Below are 25849 nucleotides of genomic sequence, written 5' to 3'. Positions count from 1 at the left end.
AATCCTCTTACTCTTAGGCATCACAAGCTTCACATGTGTCCCATCTATAGCACCTATGCAGTCGTTGAAGTGTGGCCAGAACGCTGGATTTTCTAATTTGGGTGCACTTCTGAAAATGTTGGGTCTTTGGGTACAATTATGTCATGTGCTAACCTAAGGAGGCATGTCAAAACTATGTTGAATGTCCTGCTTACTATCTCCATAGATCTCTCAAAACTGTTGTCACCCTGTCTAACTGACTGTGGTGACCCAACAATCCATAAAAACATAGCAAGAGCCTCTACGGATGTCATTTTTCTAGTGCTCTTCAACCCATACAACTGGACCAAAGTACTATGTAGCTTGTTAAACAAAGGTCTCTCAACTCTAAACATGTTATAGCATTGGGTATCTCGGGCTAGTGTATCCATCACCCAATCCAAACCAGGATATCGACTGGGTCTAGGAGGTAGTTTCACTAAGTAGTTATCAGAGTACATACCCAATATAGGAACCAATTGCACGATCACCTTCTGAGTCTCCACCAAATTGTTGCGGCACATGGATATGATCTCATCCTCACTGCTGCCGCCTCCAGCATCTTGGTCTTCCTCAATCATGTGGCCATCATCTTCTTCCTGCTTGAACACATGTAACAAATTGTCAGCATAAAATTAGTGCAAGCAAATAAATTCATTTAACACACATGTAACAATTTCAAGTAGTGCAAGCAAATAAATTCAGCCCACAGATAATAGGTTCAACACATAGCATAAAAAGTTCATGACATCACACAAACAATAGTTCAACACCTTACACATCACACAGACACACACACTTGACATCACAGAAATATTAGTTCAACATCATGAGCTGCAAATAGATCCTAACTACTCCAAGTTGTTGTCCCTGCACCATTTCTTGAAGTAACTCAACCTAAGGTCGAGAGTTAACAATGGCCCACAGAAGAACTCCCTTTGGTACTAGGTGTTGCCTGAAACTCCTCCTCTTCCTCTTGTGGCCATGCATCTTGCCCCTCATCTTCACCATAATCATCTCCAGGCGCAAAGGCTGTGCTTCCATCAATGGTGTACCCTCTCCACAGTTCTTCCATCAACTCCAAGTTTCCTGGAGGACCCCATTGCAACTTCTTGAGGTATGGTTTCTTCTGCAGGACAGAACAATGAAATCAGTAATCAGAAACAAGTTAAGATATGATAGAACAATACACAAGTATGTAGGGAACATTGTACCTCTGTGTGTGTTTTCCAAAAGTCAAACTCCGCATCAACCGTCCCATCTGGATTTCTTCCCAACCCTGTGTGCACTTGCAAGTACCGCCAGAAAGAATGGATGTTTTTTAGTATCACTAGTTGGTTCTTCACCTGTTGGCGGCTATACACCAACCCCCTCCTAGTAAGTAATCCATCGACAACGGCTCGGTACCCATCACCATTCATTTGTGCACCATTATTCCTTCCTGCTCTACGTTGCTCAATGCACAATTCTAACATGGAAGCATTATTTGAATCATTCCATTGGGCTCGAGTGCCTTGGCTCACCGGGAGACCACCGGAGCTCGCTAACTCCTCCACATCATCATCGTCAGCATTGTCGAAGGGAGCGCCGGAGCCGAATGCTTGCCCACGGCCAGCACTCCTCGGTGCAGGGGGGAATACGGCGGTTGGGTGCCACGGTAGCCGAGTTCGCGCGCTGCCTCAGGCCACCGCCGTTTCCTCCTCCGCGACCGGCTCCCGCCGAGGAGCTGCCGCCAAAGAGGTTCTGCTGTGCGGAGGGTGCCGTCGGAGTCGTCCATCCATCTCCTGCTCCGGCACGGGGTGCACGATAAGGAGGGAGTCCGGAGCTCCTGCCGCGGCCAGGGGGGAGCTCGACGTCGTCGCCCTGGAGGAAGGCTCCGTACTGTCGAAGACTCGGGAACTCGTCCGTTGCGGCCGCTTGCGAGTTGAGGTCGAAGCCGCCGCGGGCAGGGGGGCCGTGAACAGGGCCGCTCGCCGACGGCTGCTGGCTCCAGGCGTTGGCGCCGACGAAGGAGTCTTGCGAGGCCCAGTCGTTGCCGTTGCCATCGAAGCCATCCCCGTCCATTGTGGAGCTTGGAGACGGGGGGGGGGGGCGTTCCTGGACAGGCGTTGGCGCCGGTCGGGGGGCGCTTGGCCGGGGAAGACGCGCCGGGGAGCCGGTCGGAGAGGGGCCGCGCCGAGGAGCCGCTCGGAGGGAGACCGCGTCGGGAAGCAGCTTGGAGGGGGGCTGCGCCAGGGAGCAGGGAGCAGCTCGGAGGGATGCCGCGCTGGGGAGCAGGGAGCAGCTTGGAGGGATGCCGCGCCGGGGAGCAGGGAGCAGCTCGGAGGGGGGCAGCGCCGGGGAGGGCGAGCGCAGGGCGGAGGGCGAGCGGCGGTGCCGGATCCGCCGCCAGGCGCCCTGGTCGCCAGGGGGTTGGGAACGGAGGGGGTGCGCTGGGTCGGGAGGGGGAGGGGGTCGCCACAACCAGATCCAGATTGGAAAAAAACATGGGCCCCACCACTCTAACCCAAATAAGCACCCCTTAGGGGTGATAGTTTTTTGGGGTGGGTTAGATGCATCTAACCCACTATAACCCACCCTGTTTGGCTATTTTTGGGTTAGATGGCTCCAATTTAACCCAATATGACTCTAACCCATGGATCCAAACAGGGTCATAGAAGAATATTATCATCTAACATATCAAATAAGTAAATTATGAAAACATATATTTCATAATGGATCTAATTATTCTCATTTAATATTCAAAATATCATCACTCTTTTCTATAAATTTGATCAAACTAACAACAGTTTGACTTAGAACACACCAAAATATCTTCCATTTCTGTACGGAAAGAGAGTACTCGATCGAAAATAAAGCTGCTAATTAAGTGTCCTCGCTCCGTCCTGCAATGCATGTTTTGCATGCATGCATGCAGTATAGGATATACTACTCGTATGGTGGAGCGTGGAAGTCAATGCAAGGCACGCGCTCCAAGGTCGTCATGCCATAGAAATACTAAACACGATCGATCGATCATCTGTGTGTATTGATTGGATGCGCAAGTTGTCTGCTGCGTCGTTGAGTTTGCCGGGCTCACGTGCCTTAACAGCACGCTCAGACTCAGAGGATAAGGATCAGTCGGAGTTGCGTGGGTATAGATATTTAGATTGAGAACTATGTATCAGATAAGTTTTATAGTGATTAAACTCTCTTCACATTCTATGAAACTTCATCTTTCAATCTCCTTACCAAGTCAGCAAAATTGTGTGGGACCGAAGCCGGCGACCAGAGGGGGTGAATGGGAGCCGATCAAAATTTCTTCGAAATTCGAATCGTCGGCCTATGTCCCAAAATCGCCCAAGCCCTCAAGAGTTCTGACAAAAGTTTGGAGTAGCTATTGAAAAGCTAAACCAACACAGCAGCCCTCGAACGAGCGAGTGAAAACCCAAAGCAATTCGGAAGCGATTTAGGAAAATCAGCCAACCTGATCAGCCTGGACCGGTCTGACCGGTGCACTGGACCGGTCTGACCGGTCGGGGCTGTGCAAAAGAAAGCAGACCGGTCTGACCGGTCTTGCCTACCGGTCTGACCGGTGGCACCCAGAAAACCTCCGAAAACTTAGATTCAAACGGTGAATCTCGAGCAAATGTCCACGAAAAACAGTGAAACTTGGGGGATTGCTTCGCCCCTACCCCGTGAACATATCCCCAAAAGATCTCGTCCTAAAGATCAACGATTCTTGAGAATTCGAGAGGAGATCAAAAGCGTTGGGGTTTTCTCTAAAACTCAAGAACTCGAATTCGAAAGAGCTCGTGATTCCAGAAGATTTGGCATGCAGCTAGTAGCACGGGAATCACTCCAAAGAGCTCTACGAAACGTCGCAATCAAGTGCATCAAAATCGAAACGAAAATCTATCACAAAAAGCACAAGAGAGACATAATTGGATTGATTCAAAAGCCCAGAGGGCACAAGGAGGATGGGGCCTCCTTTCCCAAACACATCCAATACAGTCTTCACAAATCCATGGACAAATCTACTCTAAAGAGAGAAACAGGGGGAGGAGAACACAGGGGCGGCGGCCTGGAGAAACAGAGAGTCCACGAACAGATTACAAAAGCCGCAATAAACCTAACACAAGTGAAAGGGTATTTATACCCGCGGGACCGGTCAGACCGGTTGGCCTGCAGCACCCCCTATACAACGATCTCATCCGACGGCCGAGGTTCTTTCTTTGAAACGAAGTCTTCTCCGCGATGCCGCCGTCTTGATGAAGATCCAGTCCGCGGTTTTGGAGGGTCCGCGAAACCCGGGTAGGTGGCCGGTTTTGAGAAAACCGCCAAAACCTCACGCGCGGGAAGATTCCCGCCTCCACGCCGTGGCCCTAGACGCCGTTCCCGCCTCGGCCTTCTGACAGCCCTAGACGCCGCCCGACGCCCGTCACCTCCTCGCCCGCAGCGAGGCACTAGACGCCGTCGACGCCCGTCACCTCCGTCAGTCCCGAGACCGACGCCCGTGCCTCCACGACTTGGCGTCTTCAACCGCCGTCCGCCTCCTTGGTTTTGTGGCGCAAACCAAGAAACCCGCCTTCCGTCGCCGCTTGCGCCCTCGATCCAGGAGTGGACGCCACAGCTGCCGCCCGGTCCGAGCTCCGGTCCTGGCTGCCCTTCACCGCCGTCCACCGCACGGTCCATCGGCCACAGCACCTCCACGGCAGCTCCCCGTCGACACTCGACGCCCGTGTACCTGCAATCCAAAGACCAAGCGCATGATCACACCGCACGGTTGACAATTCACTCATCACAAGCAGGATAGAGTACTCTCGTTCCTCAATCTCCCCCTTGATGAGTGCATTGTCAACACACCACAAATGAACCAAGAGAAGTGAAACCAAAGAAGAGCAAAGAGGCACGAAAGAGAAGAACTCAAGCAGGTGACAAAAAGTTCAGAAAGATAAGAACAGTCACTTACTCAAGCAAAAATCGATCCCCTAAGACAAGGGCAAAGGCTCGACGCAATCGATCAAAAGCGAAAACATGACTCCTCAAAGACAGAAGTAATGCTCGACGCAGTCATGCAAGAAGCAGAGGGAAAACGAGGAAACTAGGAGCCAAACCAAAGCAGAAACTCCCCAAACAAAGTTTTTCCCTCTCACAAGTGCAACTCTCCCAAAATGATGCACTCTCAAAGCCATGTGCACAACAAGTTTTTCAAAAATCAAACAAGTCTTCCCCTTGTTCGATCACTTCTCTCAAAATTCTCCCCCTTGTTGGCACATGCACACATCAAGGCTACAAAGACCTAAAGCTCCCCCTGAAGCTGAGACTCCCCCTGAACAGATGCTGTGCAATGAATGCAATGCAGGAGGTGTAAGTGAAAGCATTCAGGGATACAAAGATATGAGCAACATCTAGTCTCAAGCACGTGTGCATCCATAAACAGGACCTGCATCTAGCTCAAAAGGGTATATCAAATCAGTCTAGAGCTAGGCAAGTTCAGTTCAGGAGAAATAAAAGCATCACCCATGATCTAGCACTAACAAGTAGGAAATGTAAAGCAGTGCTACTCAAACTCATACAGATGAGCCAAACCAGCCAAAACAAGTTGCCAACATTCATTTTTCAATTAAATTTGTAGTAATCAATTCTTAATGCCAGGGGTTGAAAGCTTGTCATGCTTTACGTAGCAACGAGGCCAAGCCTACGTCAAAAGACAATCAGAAGCTTAAAGCACTCGTTTCAGTCATGCACCGCCTTGCCCGGGTTCTCACAAGTGCAAAGTGAGCCGTCCCGAAAGCTCGATCAGTGCGACAAGCAATCCCACCTGGATCTTTTCAATCCATTTCAAGAATAGTTCAAGCAATTTTTATCAGATTTAGACCATTTCAAGTATGAATTGCTGAACGAAGAGGCACACTAGCATGAATAAGATAGCAAAGCACACCAACACGCCCTAACATGCTAGTAGCCAAGACAGGGTGATCAGTTTTCAGATTTTCAAATCAAAATAGCTTAACTCAGATGATGTCATATACACAGTGGAGCAAGCTATACATGATCAAGTTTAACAACTCACACTAGCAGTCACTAGAAGATCATAGCAATGTATACAAGAATGCTAGTGCAAGTGAGATAATGCAAAATGCAAACATGTACAATGCATATGCACAATGCAACTACCAAACCTAGAAAAACAAAGAGAAGCAAAACAAAGATCTACCAAGCTAACCAAAACAAAAGTCAGCGATCAAATGGGGTAACAAACCCCAAGCTCCCCTCGCAAGCGAGCAAAAGTGTCCTGCAAGGTTTGTTTCATCCAAAGTATCTGGGAGCAGTAGCTAGCAGAGGCAATATACTCAGCTTCTGTGGAAGAAAGCGCTACGCTAGCCTGCTTGCGAGAGGACCAAGACACCAAAGATGTACCGAGAAATTGACAAGTGCCGGATGTCGACTTGCGATCCAACCGACACCCACCGAAATCGGCATCAGAAAAGCCCACCAAAACCAGAGAAGAATCCGCAGAATACCAAAGACCAAATTCAGGGGTGAATTTCAGATACCTGAAGATGCGTTTCACCACCTGCCTGTGGGAGGTGCGCGGCGAAGCCTGATACCGCGCGCAGAGGCAGAAGCCGAACTGGATGTCCGGTCGCGTCGCCGTCAGGTACAGGAGAGAGCCGATCATGCTCCTGTACTCCTTCTGGTCCACCGCCTCACCGTCCAAGTCCTCATCAAGCGCCGTAGATGTGCTGATCGGAGTCGGTTGAGGAGACAAGTCACTCATGTCGAATTTCCGCAGCAAGTCTCTAGTGTACTTGGCTTGATGGACAAAAGTGCCCTGAGGAGTTTGCTTGATCTGCAGCCCGAGGAAGAACTGCAACTCACCCATCATGCTCATCTCGAACTCTCTGGACATCTGCTCAGAAAACTTGGAGACAAGAGCGTGAGAAGAGCCACCAAAGATAATATCATCCACGTATATCTGAACCAAAAGGAAATCAGTGCCAGATCGCATGAGGAACAAAGTTTTATCAACACATCCCATTTTAAAGCCCTGAGCCAACAAAAAAGGTTTTCAATCTATCATACCAAGCTCTAGGTGCCTGTTTCAAACCGTAAAGAGCTTTCTGGAGTTTATAAACACGGTTTGGAAACTTGGGATTTTCGAAACCAGGGGGTTGCTTCACATAAACCTCTTCTTCGATAAAACCATTCAAGAAGGCAGATTTAACATCCATTTGGAAAACCTTAAAACCCTTGGAAGCAGCAAATGCAAGAAAGATTCGAATAGCTTCCAAACGAGCAACAGGAGCAAAGGTTTCCTCAAAATCAATACCCTCTTTTTGGCAAAACCCTTGGGCAACCAGACGAGCCTTGTTTCGAACAACCAAACCATCCTCACCCTGCTTGTTTTTGAAAACCTACTTCGTTCCGATGGGATTACAAGCAGGTGGAGGCTCGACCAAAACCCAAACTTGATTTCTTTAAAAATTTTCAAGTTTCTCATGCATGGCATTGACCCAATTAGAATCAGAAAGAGCGTGTCCAATATCTTTGGGCTCAAAAGAGGCAACAAACGTTGAATGAGCAAAGCCAGCAATACTTGTTACCTTGGACCTGGTGACTCGCTCGTTGAGATCACCTAGCATCTGTTGAGGTGGATGGCGACGCTGAATGTGTCGCGGTGCTTCCTGTGTCGAAGTCGCCTCCTCCTCAACCAAAGCTGGTGTCTCCTCAGGTGCAGCTGGTGTAGCCTGAGTCACCTCCTCGAACAACCCCCGGGAAGTAGACGTAGTCGGGTCGGGGCCGTCGTCATCGTCCGAGCTCGTAGCAGAGATAGCTGGGTCCATAGCACGCGTGGTAGCCTCAGCCTCGCCATCTGCAGCTTCTTCCTCCTCATCTTCAAAGATGGAGGTGCCGAGCTCATCATCTCCTGCAACTTCAAAGACAGAAGAATTGCACGGTGCAGTCTCGTCGAAAGTGACTTCACAAGTCTCTCTGACGATGTTAGTATCAATAATCAGCACACGGTATGCTCTAGAGTGAGAAGCATAACCGAGAAAAATGCCGTCAGATGAGCGAGACTCAAACTTATCAAGATTTCCATCTTTCAGCACAAAGCACCTGCAACCGAAAACTCTGAGATGATCAACACGGGGCTGGCGTCCAAACCACAACTCATAAGAAGTCATGTGCATGAAAGCACGCAAGAAAATGCGGTTGGACATGTAACAAGCGGTGTTAACCGCCTCAGCCCAGTATTTGCGAGGAGTCCTATGCTCATCGAGCATCGTCCTCGCCATCTCAACCAGCGTCCGATTCTTCCGCTCTACAACTCCATTCTGCTGTGGAGTGTAGGGAGAAGAATACTGGTGTTCAAGCCCTTGATCACTGCAAAAGACATCAAAACGAGCGTTTTTGAATTCTGTGCCATTGTCAGAGCGGATCGCCCGCATGGCCTGGGGTAGCTCATTTTTCAATCTCAAGATCAAGTCTCGAACAAACTCGAAAGCCTCATCCTTGGTTCTCATGAAAAAGACCCAAGAATAGCGAGAAAAGTCATCCACAATCACAAGCACGTACCACTTCCCACCAGCAGACATCACCCTGGAAGGACCAACAGTGTCCATGTGTAGCAACTCTCCAGGGTGAGAAGTCATCACCTGATTAACAGGCGGATGAGAAGCGGCAATCATTTTCCCGTGGCGACACGGATGGCAAACAAGGTTCTTCTCAAACTTCAATTTGGGCAATCCTTGGATCAGGCCAAGTGAGCTCAGTCTCGACAACAAATCGAAGCTCAAATGTCCTAGTCTCCTATGCCACCTCCACAAATCAGAAGAAGAACCAGCCATCAAGCAATGAGAAGGGCCAAAAGGAGTTCCAGAGAAGTCAACCAAGGAAACTCGACCGCGAGGTGTAATCCGGCAAACCAAATCTCCCCTGGAATCCAAAACACGCGAACAACCCTCCTTGAAGCGAACCTCAAACCCCTCATCAAGAAGTTGCGAAACAGAGAGCAAATTAAAACCAAGATTCGAAACCAAAGCAACTTCTCTCAGGGTAAAGCGACCAGAAACTCGAACAGCGCCAAGTCCACGTACCTTTCCTCTTCCATTATCCCCGAACACAATGTACTCCTTTGAGCGCATCGGGGTGAGGCTGGAGAACCATTTGTCATTTCCGGTCATGTGGTGCGAACAACCGGAGTCCATGATCCACCTGTTCTCCAAGCCTCCGACCTGCACATCAGTAGTGAGACAAAGGGTGAGCAAATGTCTCAACACTGGGGTTAGCAAAGTGAGAAGCAAACCAGTGTCGAGCCATTTGCTCTACAGAAGGGTTAGCAAAACCAGACAAAGCGTATCCCCCGTCCCGTCTACCGTGTGACTGACGAACACCACCGCGAGGAAAGCGTGGAGCCTCAAAACCTCCTCCAAAGCCTCGGTCTCGTGGTCCATAGCCGTACTGAAAACGACCAGGAGCACGGCCGGCAAAGCGACCACCTGCTGGAGCACGGTAACCACCACCGTCTCCCTGACCTCCACCTACACGGCGCGCCCTAGCAACTCGCCTATCACCACGCCGAGAAGGACCATGCATCCGAGCAGAGTACATGTCCGCGTTCCGTCTCTCCTGCTCTCTCCTCACAGCCCGCTTCCTCCTGAAGCAAAACTCCTCCAGGTGACCTTCCCTGTCACAGAACTCGCAGTGGTACCTCACCTCATGCTTGGGAGGTGGAGGCCTAGCCTGCGGATGGGGAGGAGCAGCCCTCTTCTTCTGGGCAACCTGGGCTGTGGCAGCAGGGAGCGTGTCGAGGGAGTTCCTCAGCTCATTGGGCTTTGGAACCCAAACCTGCTTCTGCGGAGGTGCTTTCGGTGGTTCTTTAAGCACACCATCCGCGGGGTCAACAAGCGAAGGCTGCGTGCTCGTGCTAGCAGTGTTTCCAGCAGCCTTGCCAATCTTACCGTACAACTTGTCAAAGTCTGACTTCGTGTACGTGTAACCGACTCCAAAGCCATCACCACGCTTGAACTGCTTAATCATCATGCCCAACTGCGGCTCACTGCTAGAGACCCAACTCAGAATCGCCCTAAGATAGGTATTCTCATTCTCTAAGTTGGCTTTCTCTACCGCAAGACTATCTAAATCAGCAATCAAACCAGGGCAACACAGAGCAGTCAATAGGTGGGCTAGACTCTAAGACCTTAGTCTTTCCAAAAGACTTGATCAAAGCGTTCTTCTCCTCTAGCTCCGACCTAAGCGTGGGACAAAGCTTACAAGCACCAAGCAAAACTGGCCTAGACTTCATCTCCTCTAGCTCGCACACAACAGTAGCAAACTTGGACTGCAACGAAGCTAGATCGGACTTAAAGATAGGACACTCCTCGCATTCAAGCACATCGCTAACAATAGGAGCATCCTTAACCAGTTCTAGTTCATGCTTGACCTTAGCGAGCTCATGAGAAACGTCAGCAAGCGAAATCTTAGCAACATCTAAGTCCGCGACGTTCTCATCATGCTTGGCACGGAGAGCAACAAGATCGTTCATGTGAGATATGCAGCCAGCGCACTCATCCTCACTAGACTTCTCCCTAGGACAAGCCAGCTCAGCCCTAAGCTTTCTACGCTCTCTAGCTGCTTCCTTAAGCAGCCTCTTCTGGTTGTCGAGAGCGGCGTACAACTCCCTAACCTCTGTATCAAGCAGGTCGATCGTGGAGTTTACCTCTGAATCGCTCTCGGATCCAGGAGAAGAGCCGAAGTGCGTCGGTGTAGCGTGTCCACCCGAAGACGCACGAGCACCATTGGCTTCGCCCGCCATGGTGCAGAAGCTCTTGCGCCGACCGGCCGCCAAGCAAAGGCCGATGAAGCCGGTGGCTTCCTTGTCCCGCTTCTTCTTCTTCTTGTCATCATCGTCGGAGGTCGGTGAAGAAGAGCGGTCGGTGTCAGAGCTCTTGTCGAGGTCGCTGAGCTGCGCCAGGAAGGCCTTCTCCCGCTTCTTGGCCTTGTACTGGAAGCACTCCTTGAGTGACTCCTTGTCGAAGCGTCCTCCCCGGTCACGACTGCGGTGCTTGTGGCGCCGACGCTCCTTGTTGGAGCCTCCCTCGTCGCGGTCACAGTGGCGGTAGTAGTCGAAGGAGTTGTTCTGGCCACCGCCGGACTTCTTGGGGCAATCGGCGATGAAGTGGTTCAGATCGCCGCAGTTGTAGCACCCGGGGTTCTTCTTCCTCTGCCTGTTGTGGTAGACGCGCTGGAACTTGCTGATGAGGAGGCACAAGTCGTCGTCGTCCAGCGTCTCCAGCTGCTCATCTGAGACAGAAGGCAAAGAGGCAAGAGAAAAGCCAAGAGCAGAGTTAGCGTTAGAGCTCGATCCACCTGGGCCTGTCACAAGAGCAACGCTCTTGGAAGGAGGGGCACCATTAAGCTTGGCTTGTGTCTGGTTATCCACCTCCGTGGCCTTGAGCTTGCTGAAAAGCTCATTCACCGTCAGAGTCTCATAGCCAGCAGACTCAATGATGGTGTTCACCTTGAGATCCCACACAGAGCGATCAAGTGCGTAAAGCAACTTGAGGGCCTTCTCGTGCTCTGTGTACTCAAGTGCACCAGCAGATTTGTTCGCATTGACCTTGTTCACAATCGACTGAAAATGACTGAACATCAGGTCAATGCTCTCACCCGGCTCCTGTGTGAAGTTCTCGTACTCACGCCGGTGAGTCTCGAACAGTCTGGCCTTCACCTGAGGTGTACCCTCGTGGTAGTTCTTAAGGCACGTCCAAATCTTGTGGGCTTCCTGAAAACCCTGGACGCGTGAGAACTCCACACGAGAAACGCCAGCGAACAAGGCATTGACGGCCTTGGCGTTAGCCTCGTCCTAGGTCACCTGAAGAGGCGTGGTCCGAACAGCCAGCACCTCGTAAAGCTGGTTCTTGGTAATCTCCCAGACCTCGGCTCCCATGCTCTGCAGGAAGACTGTCATGCGAACCTTCCAGTAGGCATAGTCGTCGCCGGAAAACACCGGGATCTTACCAAGACTCGCCATGGTCGCCGAGTGGTTTTCGAACCGGTTAAGGTACTGAAAACCTCAACCAAGCTCTGATACCAATTGTGGGACCGAAGCCGGCGACCAGAGGGGGGGTGAATGGGAGCCGATCAAAATTTCTTCGAAATTCGAATCGTCGGCCTATGTCCCAAAATCGCCCAAGCCCTCAAGAGTTCTGACCAAAGTTTGGAGTAGCTATTGAAAAGCTAAACCAACACAGTAGCCCTCGAACGAGCGAGTGAAAACCCAAAGCAATTCGGAAGCGATTCAGGAAAATCAGCCAACCTGATCAGCCTGGACCGGTCTGACCGGTGCACTGGACCGGTCTGACCGGTCGGGGCTGTGCAAAAGAAAGCAGACCGGTCTGACCGGTCTTGCCTACCGGTCTGACCGGTGGCACCCAGAAAACCCCCGAAAACTTAGATTCAAACGGTGAATCTCGAGCAAATGTCCACGAAAAACAGTGAAACTTGGGGGATTGCTTCGCCCCTACCCCGTGAACATATCCCCAAAAGATCTCGTCCTAAAGATCAACGATTCTTGAGAATTCGAGAGGAGATCAAAAGGGTTGGGGTTTTCTTTAAAACTCAAGAACTCGAATTCGAAAGAGCTCGTGATTCCAGAAGATTTGGCACGCAGCTAGTAGCACGGGAATCACTCCAAAGAGCTCTACGAAACGTCGCAATCAAGTGCATCAAAATCGAAACAAAAATCCATCACAAAAAGCACAAGAGAGACAGAATTGGATTGATTCAAAAGCCCAGAGGGCACAAGGAGGATGGAGCCTCCTTTCCCAAACACATCCAATACAAAGTCTTCACAAATCCATGGACAAATCTACTCTAAAGAGAGAAACAGGGGGAGGAGAACACAGGGGCGGCGGCCTGGAGAAACAGAGAGTCCACGAACAGATTATAAAAGCCGCAATAAACCTAACACAAGTGAAGGGGTATTTATACCCGCGGGACCGGTCAGACCGGTACGCTGGACCGGTCAGACCGGTTGGTTAGACCGGTCAGACCGGTGCCAGGGACCGGTCAGACCGGTTGGCCTGCAGCACCCCCTATACAACGATCTCATCCGACGGCCGAGGTTCTTTCTTCGAAACGAAGTCTTCTCCGCGATGCCGCCGTCTTAATGAAGATCCAGTCCACGGTTTTGGAGGGTCCGCGAAACCCGGATAGGTGGCCGGTTTTGAGAAAACCGCCAAAACCTCACGCGCGGGAAGATTCCCGCTTCCACGCCGTGGCCCTAGACGCCGTTGCCGCCTCGGCCTTCTGACAGCCCTAGACGCCGCCCGACGCCCGTCACCTCCTCGCTCGCAGCGAGGCCCTAGACGCCGTCGACTCCCGTCACCTCCGTCAGTCCCGAGACCGACGCCCGTGCCTCCACGACTTGGCGTCTTCAACCGCCGTCCGCCTCCTTGGTTTTGTGGCGCAAACCAAGAAACCCGCCTTCCGTCGCCGCTTGCGCCCTCGATCCAGGAGTGGACGCCACAGCTGCCGCCCGGTCCGAGCTCCGGTCCTGGCTGCCCTTCACCGCCGTCCACCGCACGGTCCATCGGCCACAGCACCTCCACGGCAGCTCCCCGTCGACACTCGGCGCCCGTGTACCTGCAATCCAAAGACCAAGCGCACGATCACACCGCACGGTTGACAATTCACTCATCACAAGCAGGATAGAGTACTCTCGTTCCTCAAATTGATATTTAATGTCATAAAACCATCCATAAAACTCCAATTGAGACTAGCCTTAAGCACTGCCTATATATGATGCTAATATTTATTTTTACTACTTTGTATCGATCTCATGCACCCAACAATTAAACTACACTCTTAGAAGGAAAATCTCTACTGTTCTTAATCACGCAATGTTTCTAGCTCTGCCTCCCTTCCCTTCCCCGTGCTACTGGGAAGGGGGTGTGGCTTTGGAACTGGCAGTGCGAGGGAAGGGGAAGTCAGGAGAGTGAGCTTTGCTTTCAAAGTTTGGTGGGATTTCTGTACATATAAGTACATCTTCACTGGTTGGTAAAAACAACATGCACAGATAACTCCGTGCTGCTATTTATTTGTGTATTTATTTTCAACTAAAATGGATGTATCGGCTCGAGGCAAACTTATTCATTTGAGGCCATATGTATCTATAGGGGGGTTGTAGAATTGGTAGTGTAACATAGGCGGCCAAGTTCTAGTATTGTTGCCATAGGAGCGATGAGTGTATGTACGTTGTGAGGTACTATGTAATCAAAAAAAAATAGACGTATACTATACGTAGGAATTGGGGGTCTTGTGATGATTAACTGTAACATGCAGACACTACTGCACAAGCACCAGCTAGATCACACCATTCATCCAAAATCTTCCAAAGAAATTAAAGAGTTCCACGTACATGTGTGTGTGAAAGTAGCATACACCAGCGATGATGTAGGTAGGTAGGTAGTAGATATAATCATCGTAATGGCAGAACTTCAAATAGACTCAATTGTAATAGCATATCTTCAAACTCGGTTATTTGCAATGGCACCAATCCAATTAACCCAATGTTTATTAAACAATCTCCATGGAAATTTTATGGATACATTACTCCACCTCAAAAAAATTCTTTCAAATATAGCCCATAGTTTATTATATATTTTTTTATTTTAAATGAAACTATCAACCGGAGTTATATTTAATTTTAGACTCCATCTATACGTGAGGCTTTGATTTCCCGAGTTTGGAGGTAGGATTCATCCGGCACAAGACTACCCTTCTTGCGGTTGGGGCGGCCACATGATGGATAATCTACTGGCGGTGCAGGGAGCGACGTGTTCACCGTCGGCCCATCTTCTACAATGAACACTGCCGTCATGCCCATCGCCAAGTGAAACTCATAGTGGCAATGCATGTACCACACCCCTGTGTAAAAACATGCACAAAGGCACAAAGCAGGTTCATGATTGTGAGTCAATCTGCTAGAACCTTATAAACTGAAAGTTTTCTGCAGGTTTATTTCATAGTAGATCCAAATAAAGCTTCGTAGAAATAAAATAATTATCTTTTCAAAAAAGAAATAAAATAATTAGTAATACTAATAATAGAGAAGCTAGCAAGCAAGCAATCAATCTTGTACCAACCTGGATTGTCTGCGACAAATCGGATGGCGACCCACCCAAGATTGGGGACTACCACCGTGTTCTTGAGCGGCGGATCCACCAGGTTGTACCTCGCCCTGTCCTTGGCGGCGTCGAAGTTGCCGACCCCCTGCGCGAGCACGAACATGTCATGCCCGTGCAGGTGCATCGGGTTGGAGTCGCCTTGCATTATCGACGTGCTCTGGAACACCATCTCCACCGCCGAGCCGTACCGGAACCACCGCGCTAGCGTCGCCATGTACGTCGTCTCCAGCGCCTTCTCCTTGGGTCCTATGGGGATCAGGGACGGGTCCGTGAAATTGAAGACCCTCGGCGGCCTGTCAGGGAGCTCCAGCAGGTCGCCCCTGTTGCTGCCGGCGACATGGTAGTAGTGCGCCGGCAGCAGTGGCGCCGTGGGTTTCTGGAAGGAGATGTTGTTCATGGTGGCCACAAGGATCATATTGTCGTTCTTGTCATCCCTGTTGCATTTGAAGCCTTGCCGGCAGGCCATGCCCAGGCCGAGCGTGATGAACAGGTGCTGGTCCACTTGCTGGGGCACCGGCGGCAGCGGGTGCCGTGGGTGTCGCAGGCTGCTAAGGTTGCTGTGGAAATAGAGTGACCGCACCACGTCGTGCTGATCAGGCATCACAGGTGCCACCGGCTTGCCGCCATTGCTGCTGCTGTACTGCATCGTGGCTCTCGTGGATGGCTCTGGGGTCTGGGTGTCGGGCAAGGGCGCCTGGTTGGGCATGGCGACCATGTAGTACTTGCCCGGGGGCGCGTCGGCGACCACCAGGGCATCGATGGTCTCGCCGGGCGCGATGACGACGAGATCCGTGGTGTAAGGCCGGACATAGTTGGCGTCGGAGGCAACCACCGTGAACTTGTGCCCGGCGATCTTGAGGAAGTACTCGGAGAAGAGCGCCGTGTTGATTATGCGCAGCAAGTAGGACTTGCCAGCCTCCACGCCCAGCACGAACCCATCCTCTGGTACCCCTTCACAATCGAATCAAAGAACTCCGTTCAGTAACAGACGGGTCGGAGGTTTTTGCTTCCTTCCTAGCTATTTTGCTTTGGACACTATATATGCGATAGTTGATTGTTACCAGAGCAGTTGAATAGATCTCCAAGCTTGCCGTTAATTGTGGATGCACTGGGGAAGTAGTCGAAGAAATTATCCTTCTCCATTCTTCTGGCTACCACTGAAAGGTCCATCGCCCACCAATCCCCTGCCATCATCATCATCATTAAGACCATTCGTTCTCTTATTAACAACATACAGTACCAATGCTCATCAGCATGCGTATCAATCATGAAGGGGACGAGCGAGTAAATGGAATGCAAGCAGAACAGAAAAGCTGACGACGTACAGTACCTATAATGAAGGGGATCTCACGATCAGGCTTGGGAAATGGATACGAGCTGGCCCCAAGTCTTGGGCGGATGATGATGGCGCCATGCAGGGTTGCCCGGAGGCAAGAGACGTGAGCATGCCACCACAGGGTGCCTACCTGCCCGGCGACGCTGAACCGGTAGGTGAAGTTTTGGTTTGGCTGGATGGGGCATTGGGTGACCATCGGCACCCCGTCAGACCAGCAATTCCGCCGCTGCTTCACTCCGTGCCTGCAGCATCGATTGGGAAGGAAACACCAAAGGAAACATTACATATCATCCTCCAATCTCTAGCTATCTTATTCGGCGCTTGGACTTGGACAAATGCTAATAGCTGCATTACCAATGGATTGTTATGTTGTGGGGTGACTTGTTGACGACATGAACGGTCACCGAGTCCCCCTCTGTAACCTCGATCGATGGCCCTGGGATCTGTCCGTTCACGACGGTGACGGGAGTCTCCTTGCACAAGTGCGTCATGTTCATCTGGCTCACCTGCACACAAATTCACAAACTCAGGACAGAGATGTCAGCTAACAGTATGCATGCAGAAGGATGGGATCAAGGTGCAGCGGAGGTCGAGGCCATGGAATAGAGGATGATCAAGCTTACAACGAAGGTGTGCTCGACAATGGCGGAAGCCGCCGGTAGGGCCATGGTCGAGAGGGAGAAGAAAATGGTGGCCGCGACCACGGCGGCTGCCGTGGGGAGGCTCCAGCTCTTCATTGTTTGCATTGCACTAGTCTGCTGGTTTAGTTTGCTTGCGTTTTGATCGATGTACTTGTATGTAGTAGCCTATATATTTTTGGATCTTGGATCTTGGTGAGTAGTAAGTGAACTGGGCGTTGCATGTGGCTGAGTTGACCAAGAAAAAGAGGGAAATAAGATCTGAGTGACCCTTCCATTACCTTTTCTTAATGCGAAGTCAGAAGAGATGATCGTGTTTGCGATCTGGAAATCGGCAGTTTGGTCCTATATTATCATGCATCTTGTTAATTTGCGATATAACAATCGGCAGCTTATATATATTATTAGTCCAGTATTATCCTGCATCGAGTCGGTATTGGATCTCGATAATTTTCATTGGCTATATGTACAGACAAGGATAGAAAAGCTATATATGAGCTTCTAGTCATATGAATGAGTAAGGTGTGAATTACGTTTATTGTTGGAGAAATTTTACAGTGGTTAAAACAAATGAGAATTGTCCATCAGGCTGAAATCGATGTTTGAGACATAGAGGTACCTAGAAAAAGATGCCAATCCTCAAAATAGGTGGGATCCATACCAAAATAAAAAGGTACCTCGCAGTACCTTATCAAAATAGGAAAGGTACCTCTCGATCTCGGTGTCTCCCGCTACCTTTCCAACCTGCCCAAGTAGTGCTAACATGGTTGAGCGGATCGGATATGATGTGCTTCTGGACCAAACAAGACATCAGATCATCCGAACTCAACTTTGCAGCCCTAAATTCACAATCAGCTCACTTTTGTTAATAACCAGGTAACCTGTGAGGAATGTTGAGTACTCTATCCTGCTTGTGATGAGTGAATTATCAACCGTGCGATGTGATCGTGCGCTTGGTCTTTGGATTGCAGGTACACGGGCGTCGAGTGTCGACGGGGAGCTGCCGTGGAGGTGCTGTGGCCGATGGACCGTGCGGTGGACGGCGGTGAAGGGCAGCCGGGACCGGAGCTCGAACCGGGCGGCAGCTGTGGCGTCCACTCCTGGATCGAGGGCGCAAGCGGCGACGGAAGACGGGTTTCTTGGTTTGCGCCACAAAACCAAGGAGGTGGACGGCGGTCGAAGACGCCAAGTCGTGGAGGCACGGGCGTCGGTCTCGGGACTGACGGAGGCGACGGGAGTCGACGGTGTCTAGGGCCTCGCTGCGGGCGATGAGGTGACGGGCGTCGGGCGGCGTCTAGAGCCGTCAGAAGGCCGAGGCGGGAACGGCGTCTAGGGCCACGGCGTTGAGGCGGGAATCTTCCCGCGCGTGAGGTTTTGGCGGTTTTCTCAAAACCGGCCACCTACCCGGGTTTCGCGGACCCTCCAAAACCGCGGACCTGATCTTCATCAAGATGGCAGCATCGCGGAGAAGACTTCGTTTCGAAGAAAGAACCTCGGCCGTCGGATGAGATCGTGTACAGGGGGTGCTGCAGGCCAACCGGTCTGACCGGTCTAATCAACCGGTCTGACCGGTCCAGCGTACCGGTCTGACCGGTCCCACGGGTATAAATACCCCTTCACTTGTGTTAGGTTAAGTGTGGCTTTTGTAATCAGTTCGTGAACTCTTCTGTTCTCCAAACCGCCACCCATGTGTCTCCCTCCCTCTGTTCTTCTCTTTAGAGTAGAATTTGATTATGGTTTTGTGAGACTTTGTATTGGATTTGATTGGGAAAGGAGGCCCATCCTCCTTGTGCCCTCTGGGCTTTTGAATCGATCAAATCTTGTCGTTTTTGTGCCCGTTTGTGATGGATTTTGGTTTCATTTTTGGTGCACACGATTGCGACGGTTCCATGAGCTCTTTGTAGTGGTTCCTCTGCTTCTAGCCTCGTGCCAAAACTTCTGGAATCGCTAGCTCTTCAGAATTGGAGTTCTTGAGTTTTTGAGAAAACCCCAATCCTTCTTGATCTCTCCTCGAATTCTCAAGACTTGTTGATCTTTAGGACGAGATCTCTTAGGGATATGTTCACGGGGTAGGGCCGAAGCTATCCCCCAAGATTCATCGATTTTCGTGGTCGTTTGGTTTAGATTCATTGTTTGAATCCAAGTTTTCAGGAGTTTTCTGGGTGCCACCGGTCAGACTGGTAGGCAAGACCGGTCAGACCGGTCTGCTAGTTTTTGAACAGCCACGACCGGTCAGACCGGTCCAGTGCACCGGTCAGACCGGTCCTGGCATATCAGTTCTGCGGTTTTTCACGATTCGCTTCCGATTTGCTTCGCGTTTTCGCTCGCTCGTTCGAGGCCTTTTGTGTTGGTTTAGCTTTTCAATAGCTATTCCAAAATTTGGTCAGAACGCTTGAGGTCATGGGTGATTTTCGGGATATAGGCCGACGATTCAAAATTTGAAGAAATTTTGATCGGCTCTCATTTACCACCCCTCTGATCGCCGGCTTCGGTCCTTCAATTGGTATCAGAGCCCGGTTGAGGTTTTCAGTACCTTAACCAGTTAGAAAACAACTCGGCGACCATGGTGAGTCTTGGTAAGATCCCGGTGTTTTCCGGCGAGGACTATGCCTACTGGAAGATTCGCATGAGAGCCTTCCTGCAGAGTATGGGAGCCGATGTCTGGGAAATTACCACGAACCAGCTTTACGAGGTGCTTGCTGTTCGGACCACACCTCTCCAGGTGACCCAGCGCGAGGCTAACGCCAAGGCCGTCAATGCCTTGTTCGTTGGCGTTTCTCGTGCGGAGTTCTCACGCGTCCAGGGTTTTTAGGAAGCCCATAAGATTTGGGCGTGCCTTGAAAACTATCACGAGGGTACACCTCAGGTGAAGGCCAGACTGTTCGAGACTCACCGGCGTGAATATGAGAACTTCACATAGGAGCCGGGTGAGAGCATTGACTTGATGTTCAGTTGTTTTCAGTCGATTGTGAACAAAGTCAATGCGAACAGATCTACTGGTGCCCTTGAGTACACAGAGCACGAGAACGCTCTCAAGTTGCTCTACGCACTTGATCGCTCTGTGTGGGATCTCAAGGTGAACACGATCATTGAGTCTGCAGCTATGAGACTCTGACCGTGAATGAGCTTTTCAGCAAGCTCAAGGCCACGGAGGTGGATAACCAGACACGAGCCAAGCTCAATGGTGCCTCTCCTTCCAAGAGCATCGCTCTTGTGACTGGCCCAGGTGGTGGATCGGGCTCTAACGCTAACTCTGATCTTGGCTTTACTCTTGCCTCTTTGCCTTCTGTTTCAGATAAGCAGCTGGAGATGCTGGGCGACGACGACTTGTGCCTCCTCATCAGCAAGTTCCAGCGCGTCTACCACAACAGGCAGAGGAAGAAGAACCCCGGGTGCTACAACTGCGGCGATCTGAACCACTTCATCGCCGATTGCCCCAAGAAGTCCGGCGGTGGCCAGAACAACTCCTTCGACAACTACCGCCTCCGCGACCGCGACGAGGGAGGCTCCAACAAGGAGCGTCGGCGCCACAAGCACCGCAGTCATGACCGGGGAGGACGCTTCGACAAGGAGCCGCTCAAGAAGCGCTTCCAGTACAAGGCTAAGAAGCGGGAGAAGGCCTTCCTGGCGCAGCTCAGCGACCTCGACAAGAGCTCCGACACCGACCGCTCTTCTTCACCGACCTCCGACGACGACGACAAGAAGAAGAAGAAGCGGGACAAGGAAGCCACCGGCTTCATCGGCCTTTGCTTGGCGGCCGGTCGGCGCAAGAGCTTCTGCACCATGGCGGGCGAAGCCGATGGTGCTCGTGCGTCTTCGGGTGGACATGCTACACCGACGCACTCCGACTCTTCTCCTAGATCCAAGAGCGATTCAGAGGTAAACTCCACGATCGACCTGTATGATACAGAGGTTAGGGAGTTGTACGCCGCTCTCGACAACCAGAAGAGGCTGCTTAAGGAAGCAGCTAGAGAGCGTAGAAAGCTTAGGGCTGAGCTGGCTTGTGCTAGGGAGAAATCTAGTGAGGATGAGTGCGCTGGTGGCATATCTCACATGAATGATCTTGTTGCTCTCCGTGCCAAGCATGATGAGAACGTCGCGAACTTAGATGTTGCTAAGACTTCGCTTTCTGACGTGTCTCACGAGCTAGCCAAGGCCAAGCATGAGCTTGAACTTGTCAAGGACGCTCCCATTGTTAGTGATGTGCTTGAATGCGATGAGTGTCCTATCTTCAAGTCTGATCTAGTTTCTTTGCAGTCCAAGTTTGCTACTATTGTTTGTGAACTAGAGGAGCTTAGATCTAGGCCTGCTTTGTTTGGCGCTTGTAAGCTTTGTCCCACGCTTAGGTCGGAGCTAGAGGAGAAGAACGCTTTGATCAAGTCTTTTGGAAAGACTAAGTTCGTAGAGTCTAGCCCACCTATTGACTGCTCTGTTTGCCCTGGTTTGATCTCTAATTTGGATAATCTTGCGGTAGAGAAAGCCAACTTGGAGAATGAGAACACATACCTTAGGGCGATTCTGAGTTGGGTTTCTAGCAGTGAGCCGCAGTTGGGCATGATGATTAAGCAGTTCAAGCGTGGTGATGGGTTTGGGGTCGGTTACACATACACGAAGTCAGACTTTGACAGGTTGTATGGTAAGATTGGCAAGGCTGCTGGAAACACTGCTAGCACGAGCACGCAGCCTGGTTTTGACGCCTTTTGCAGTGATCAAGGGCTTGAACACCAGTATTCTTCTCCCTACACTCCACAGCAGAATGGAGTTGTAGAGCGGAAGAATCGGACGCTAGTTGAGATGGCGAGGACGATGCTCGATGAGCATAGGACTCCTCGCAAATACTGGGCTGAGGCGGTTAACACCACTTGTTACGTGTCCAACCGCATTTTCTTGCGTGCTTTCATGCACAGGACTTCTTATGAGTTGCGGTTTGGACGCCAGCCCCGTGTTGACCATCTTAGTGTTTTCGGTTGCCGGTGCATTGTGCTGAAAGATGGAAATCTTGATAAGTTTGAGTCTCGCTCGTCTGACGGTATTTTTCTCGGTTATGCTTCTCACTCTAGAGCGTACTGTGTGCTGATTATTGATACTAACATCGTCAGAGAGACCTGTGAAGTCACTTTCGACGAGACTGCACCGTGCAATTCTTCTGTCTTTGAAGTTGCAGGAGATGATGAGCTCGGCATCTCCATCTTTGAAGATGAGGAGGAGGAAGCTGCAGAGGGCGACGCTGAGGCTACCACGCGTGCTGTGGACCCAGATATCTCTGCCACGAGCTCGGACGATGACGACGGCCCCGACCCGACTATGTCTACTTCCCGGGGGCTAATCAAGGAGGTGAGTCAGGCTTCACCAGCTGCACCTGAGGAGACACCAGCTTTGGTTAAGGAGGAGGCGACTTCGACACGGGAAGCACCGCGACACATTCAGCGTCGCCATCCACCTCAACAGATGCTAGGTGATCTCAACGAGCGAGTCACCAGGTCCAAGGTAACAAGTATCGCTGGCTTTGCGCATTCAGCGTTTGTTGCCTCTTTTGAGCCCAAAGATATTGGACACACTCTTTCTGATTCTAATTGGGTCAATGCCATGCATGAGGAACTTGAAAATTTTGAAAGAAACTAAGTTTGGGTCTTAGTCGAGCCTCCACCTGCTTGTAATCCCATCGGAACGAAGTGGGTTTTCAAAAACAAGCAGGGTGAGGATGATTTGGTTGTTCGAAACAAGGCTCGTCTTGTTGCCCAGTGGTTTTGCCAAAAAGAGGGTATTGATTTTAAGAAAACTTTTGCCCCTGTTGCTCGTTTGGAAACTATTCGAATCTTTCTTGTATTTGCTGCTTCCAAGGGTTTTAAGGTTTTCCAAATGGATGTTAAATCTACCTTCTTGAATGGTTTTATCGAAGAAGAGGTTTATTTGAAGCAACCCCCTGGTTTCGAAAATCCCAAGTTTCCAAACCGTGTTTATAAACTTCAAAAAGCTCTTTACGGTTTGAAACAGGCACCTAGAGCTTGGTATGATAGATTGAAAACCTTTTTACTGGCTCAGGGCTTTAAAATGGGATGTGTGGATAAAACTTTGTTCCTCATGCGGTCTGGCAATGACTTTCTATTAGTTCAGATATACGTGGATGATATTATCTTTGGTGGCTCTTCTCACGCTCTTGTCTCCAAGTTTTCTGAGCAGATGTCCAGGGAGTTCGAGATGAGCATGATGGGTGAGTTGCAGTTCTTCCTCGGGCTGCAGATCAAGCAAACTCCTCAGGGCACTTTTGTCCATCAAGCCAAGTACACTAGAGACTTGCTGTGGAAGTTCGACATGAGTGACTTGTCTCCTCAGCCGACTCCGATCAGCACATCTACGACACTTGATGAGGACTTGGACGGCGAGGCGGTGGACCAGAAGGAGTATAGGAGCATGATCGGCTCTCTCCTGTACCTAACGGCGACGCGACCGGACATCCAGTTCGGCGTATGCCTTTGTGCGCGGTACCAGGCTTCTCCGCGCAACTCCCACAGGCAGGTGGTGAAACGCATCTTCAGGTATCTGAAATTCACCCCTGAATTTGGTCTTTGGTATTCTACGGATTCTTCTCTGGTTTTGGTGGGCTTTTCTGATGCCGATTTTGGTGGGTGTCGGTTGGATCGCAAGTCGACATCCGGCACTTATCAATTTCTCGGTACATCTTTGGTGTCCTGGTCCTCTCGTAAGCAGGCTAGCGTAGCGCTTTCTTCCACAGAAGCTGAGTACGTTGCCGCTGCTAGCTGCTGCTCCCAGATCCTTTGGATAAAGCAAACTTTGCAGGATTATGGATTGAGTTTTGGTAGGGTTCCCATCTTTGTAGACAACATGTCAGCCATTAGCATTGCAAAGAACCCTGTCCTACACTCCAGAACCAAACACATAGATATCCGGTTCCATTTCCTGCGAGATAACCATGAGAGAGGCCACATAGACTTGGTCCATGTCCCTTCAGAGAGGCAAACCACAGATATTCTCACCAAACCGCTTGAGCAGGACACCTTTGCTCGCTTGCGAGGGGAGCTTGGGGTTTGTTACCCCTTTTGATTGCTGACTTTTCTTTGGTTAGCTTTCTAGATTTTATTTGCTTCTCTTTGTTTTCTAGGTTTGGTAGTTGCATTGTGCATATGCATTGTACACGTTTGCATTTTGCATTGCCTCACTTGCACTATCATTCTTGTATACATTGCTATGATCTTCTAGTGCCTGCTAGTGTGAGTTGATAAATTTGATCATGTATAGCTTGCTCCATTGTGTATATGACATCATCTGAGTTAAGCTATTTTGATTTGAAAATCTGAAAACATGATCACCCTGTCTTGGCTTCTAGCATGTTAGGGCGTGTTAATATGCTTTGCTATCTTATTCATGATAGTATAGCCTTTTGTTCAGCAATTCATACTTGAAATGATCTCAATTTGTTAAAATTGCTTGAACTGTTCTTGAAATGGATTGAAAAGATCCAGGTGGGATTGCTTGTCGCACTGATCGAGCTTTCGAGACGGCTCACTTTGCACTTGTGAGAACCCGGGCAAGGTTGTGCATGACTGAAACGAGTGCTTTAAGCTTCTGATTGTCTTTTGGCATAGGCTTGGCCTCGTTGCTAAGTAAAGCATGACAAGCTTTCAACCCCTGGCATTAAGAATTGATTGCTATAAATTTGATTGAAAAATGAATGTTGGCAACTTGTTTTGGCTGGTTTGGCTCTCCTGTCTGAGTTTGAGTAGCACTGCTTTCCATTCCCTACTTGTTAGTGCTAGATCTTGGGTGATGCTTTTATTTCTCCTAAACTGAACTTGCCTAGCTCTAGACTGATTTGATATACCCTGTTGAGCTAGATGCAGGTCTTGTTTATGGATGCACACATGCTTGTGACTAGATGTTGCTCATATCATTGTATCCCTGAATGCTTTCACTTACACCTCCTGCATTGCATTCTTTGCATAGCATCTGTTCAGGGGGAGTTTCATCTTCAGGGGAAGCTTTAGATCTTTTTAGACTTGATGTGTGCATGTGCCAACAAGGGGGAGAATTTTTTGGAGAAGTGATCGAACAAGAGGGAGACTTGTTTGATTTTTGAAAAACTTGTTGTACACAGGGCTTTGAGAGTGCATCATTTTGGGAGAGTTGCACTTGTGAGAGGGAAAAACTTTTCTTGGGGAGTTTCTGCTTTGGTTTTGGCTCCTGGTTTCCTCGTTTTCCCTCTGCTTCTTGCATGACTGCGTCGAGCGTTACCTCTGTCTTTGAGGAGTCATGTTTTGGCTTTTGATCGATTGCATCGAGTCGTTGCCCTTGTCTTAGGGGATCGATCTCTGCTTGAGTAAGTAACTGTTTCTGCTTTTCTGAGCTTTGTGTCACTTGCTTGAGTTCTTCTTCTTGCTTCTCTTTTTATCACTTCTTTGCTTTCAGGTAGTGTGTTGACAATGCACTCATCAAGGGGGAGATTGAGGAATGTTGAGTACTCTATCCTGCTTGTGATGAGTGAATTGTCAACCGTGCGGTGCGATCGTGCGCTTGGTCTTTGGATTGCAGGTACACGGGCGTCGAGTGTCGACGGGGAGCTGCCGTGGAGGTGCTGTGGCCAATGGACCGTGCGGTGGACGGCGGTGAAGGGCAGCCGGGACCGGAGCTCGGACCGGGCGGCAGCTGTGGCGTCCACTCCGAGA

General features: G+C 50.2%; 1 protein-coding gene across 1 annotated transcript; it reads right to left on the bottom strand.

The window, feature by feature from the left end:
- Positions 1-14677: 14677 nt before the first annotated feature.
- On the bottom strand, positions 14678-17391 carry LOC120697101 (laccase-15-like). The gene is made up of 6 exons (XM_039980235.1): positions 17154-17391; positions 16885-17036; positions 16525-16772; positions 16256-16378; positions 15153-16145; positions 14678-14934 (listed from the first exon to the last, which is right to left on the bottom strand). The coding sequence occupies exons 1-6, from the start codon at positions 17274-17276 to the stop codon at positions 14714-14716; spliced, it is 1860 nt and encodes a 619-aa protein (XP_039836169.1). The 5' UTR covers positions 17277-17391; the 3' UTR covers positions 14678-14713.
- Positions 17392-25849: the final 8458 nt, after the last annotated feature.

Source organism: Panicum virgatum, chromosome 3K (assembly GCF_016808335.1).
Source record: "Panicum virgatum strain AP13 chromosome 3K, P.virgatum_v5, whole genome shotgun sequence".
In the NCBI taxonomy this organism is placed as follows: Eukaryota; Viridiplantae; Streptophyta; class Magnoliopsida; order Poales; family Poaceae; genus Panicum; species Panicum virgatum.
This window is presented reverse-complemented; position numbering and strand designations above follow the sequence as displayed.